This window comes from Sinocyclocheilus grahami, unplaced genomic scaffold (genome assembly GCF_001515645.1).
Source record: "Sinocyclocheilus grahami isolate Dianchi unplaced genomic scaffold, SAMN03320097.WGS_v1.1 scaffold6552.1, whole genome shotgun sequence".
Classification (NCBI taxonomy): domain Eukaryota; kingdom Metazoa; phylum Chordata; class Actinopteri; order Cypriniformes; family Cyprinidae; genus Sinocyclocheilus; species Sinocyclocheilus grahami.
The window spans coordinates 3,071-4,881 of NW_015510924.1; the positions used below are offsets into that span (position 1 = coordinate 3,071).

Consider the following 1,811-nt stretch of genomic DNA (forward strand, 5'->3'; position numbering starts at 1 on the left):
TGTAAAAAGACAGTAGAAGTCATTATAATCTGTAATTATGTCCCCACTGGATGCAACGAATGCCTGGTTTATAATGGGTTTTAATGTGTTTGTCTCGTCGCTCCGGCCGGACAGGGCATCATCACAGTATGGTGAGGGGCGTAACATTTCCGTCTCACGCTTGAGGTATTCGGCCAATCACAACGCACTGGATAGCTGGCCAATCACAGCACACCTCGCTTTTCAGACCGATGAGCTTTGTAAAAATCAAGCGTTTCAGAAAGGCGGGGCATAGAGGAGAAACAATAATGTACAGTATGTGGAAAATAATGTGTTTTTTGAACCTTAAACCGCATAAACACATTTCATTACACCAAATACACAAAATAATGTTCTTTTTAGCAGCATCATATGACCCCTTTAAATAACATTTATAAAGCATCCCTGCAAGAATAGTTCCATTCACTTCGTCAGCTTGGGACAGTGCTTCTTCTTATGAGTCAGAAGCGTGCTCAGTCGTCCGAAGCACTTCCCACACAGCGGGCACTCGTAGGGTTTCTCTCCGGTGTGCACTCGCTCGTGTGCTTTGAGCGAGTCCAAGACGGTGAAGCACACCCCGCAGCGAGCGCACTTGTACGGCTTCTCTCCGGTGTGAATCCTTTGGTGCCGCTTGAGGTAAATGAGTCTGGTGAAGGCCTTCCCGCAGTCGAAGCACACATGCGGCTTCTCTCCGGTGTGGATCTTCTGGTGCTCTTTGAAGTTGTGGTGCCATAAGAAGCCGCGTCCACACTGCGAGCACACGAAGGGACGCTCGGTGGCATGCGTTTTCACATGCTTCTGCAGATGCCGAGCCTCGATGAAGCTCTTCCCGCACTGAGTGCAGTGGTATAACTTCTCTCCCGAGTGCTTCTTCATGTGCCCCACCAGGTTCCCGTGATAAATGAAGCTCTTGCCGCATTGAGGGCAGGTGAAGGGTCTTTCTCCGGAGTGAATGCGTATGTGGATCTTCAGGTTTCCTTTGTGTGTGAAGTGGCGTCCACACTGGCGGCAGGTGAAGGGCTTGAGTCCGGTGTGGATCTTCATGTGATGCAGGAGGCTTCCTTTGTGTGTGAAGCTCTTTCCGCACTGATCACATGCAAACGGCTTCTCTCCGGTGTGGATCCGTATGTGATCGGTGAGGTTGTCTTTGTGGATGTAGCTCTTGCCACACTGCTGGCAAACGTGTGGCCTCAGGCCAGTGTGAACTCTTAGGTGATTCTTAAGGCTCTGCTTGTGAATGAAGCTCTTGTCGCACTGATCGCACGGGAACGGTCTGTCCACGGTGTGAATCCTGTAGTGATCCATCAGGTGCTCTTTACACGCGAAACTCTTCTGGCACTGAAAGCAGGTGAAGGGCAGCTTGCAAACCGTTCCCGAAGCCGCTTTCTGCATCAGGTTGGTTTCGTTCTCTGTGCAGCTTTCTCCGGAGTGAATCCTGAAGTGGTCCATCAGGTGCTCTTTGGACTCGAAGCTCTTTTTGCATTCGAGGCAGGTGAAGAAAAAGCCGGCTGTTTTCTGAGCTCTCTTATGAGACAAGCCCTTCCCAGACTCCGAGCAGCTCAAGATCTTCTGTCCGCTGAGGAGACTCTGAGGATCCTCCAGCTGATGATTCTCGTCCACACTCTCCTCTTCGCTCTCCTCTTTCACTTGCATCGGGCCTGAAGTAAACATGATAAAAGCATTTAAATCACAGACTATCGATTGTCAAGGTAATGGAAATAAAATTTGCACCTGTGCACTGACCCGGAAGCGGTGCACAAAAGGTTTCTAAAAGATAAATATAGAAATAGAAA

At 49.4% G+C, this 1,811-nt stretch overlaps 1 protein-coding gene across 1 annotated transcript in view; it reads right to left on the reverse strand.

The window, feature by feature from the left end:
* Positions 1–367: 367 nt before the first annotated feature.
* The window catches only part of LOC107577606 (gastrula zinc finger protein XlCGF26.1), a 3,336-nt gene continuing 1,892 nt past the window's right edge, over positions 368–1,811 (reverse strand). Inside the window, exon 2 of the mRNA XM_016263662.1 lies at positions 368–1,676. Within this exon, the coding sequence (XP_016119148.1) occupies positions 442–1,676 (1,235 nt within the window). The 3' untranslated portion in view covers positions 368–441. The remainder of the gene's footprint in view (positions 1,677–1,811) is intronic.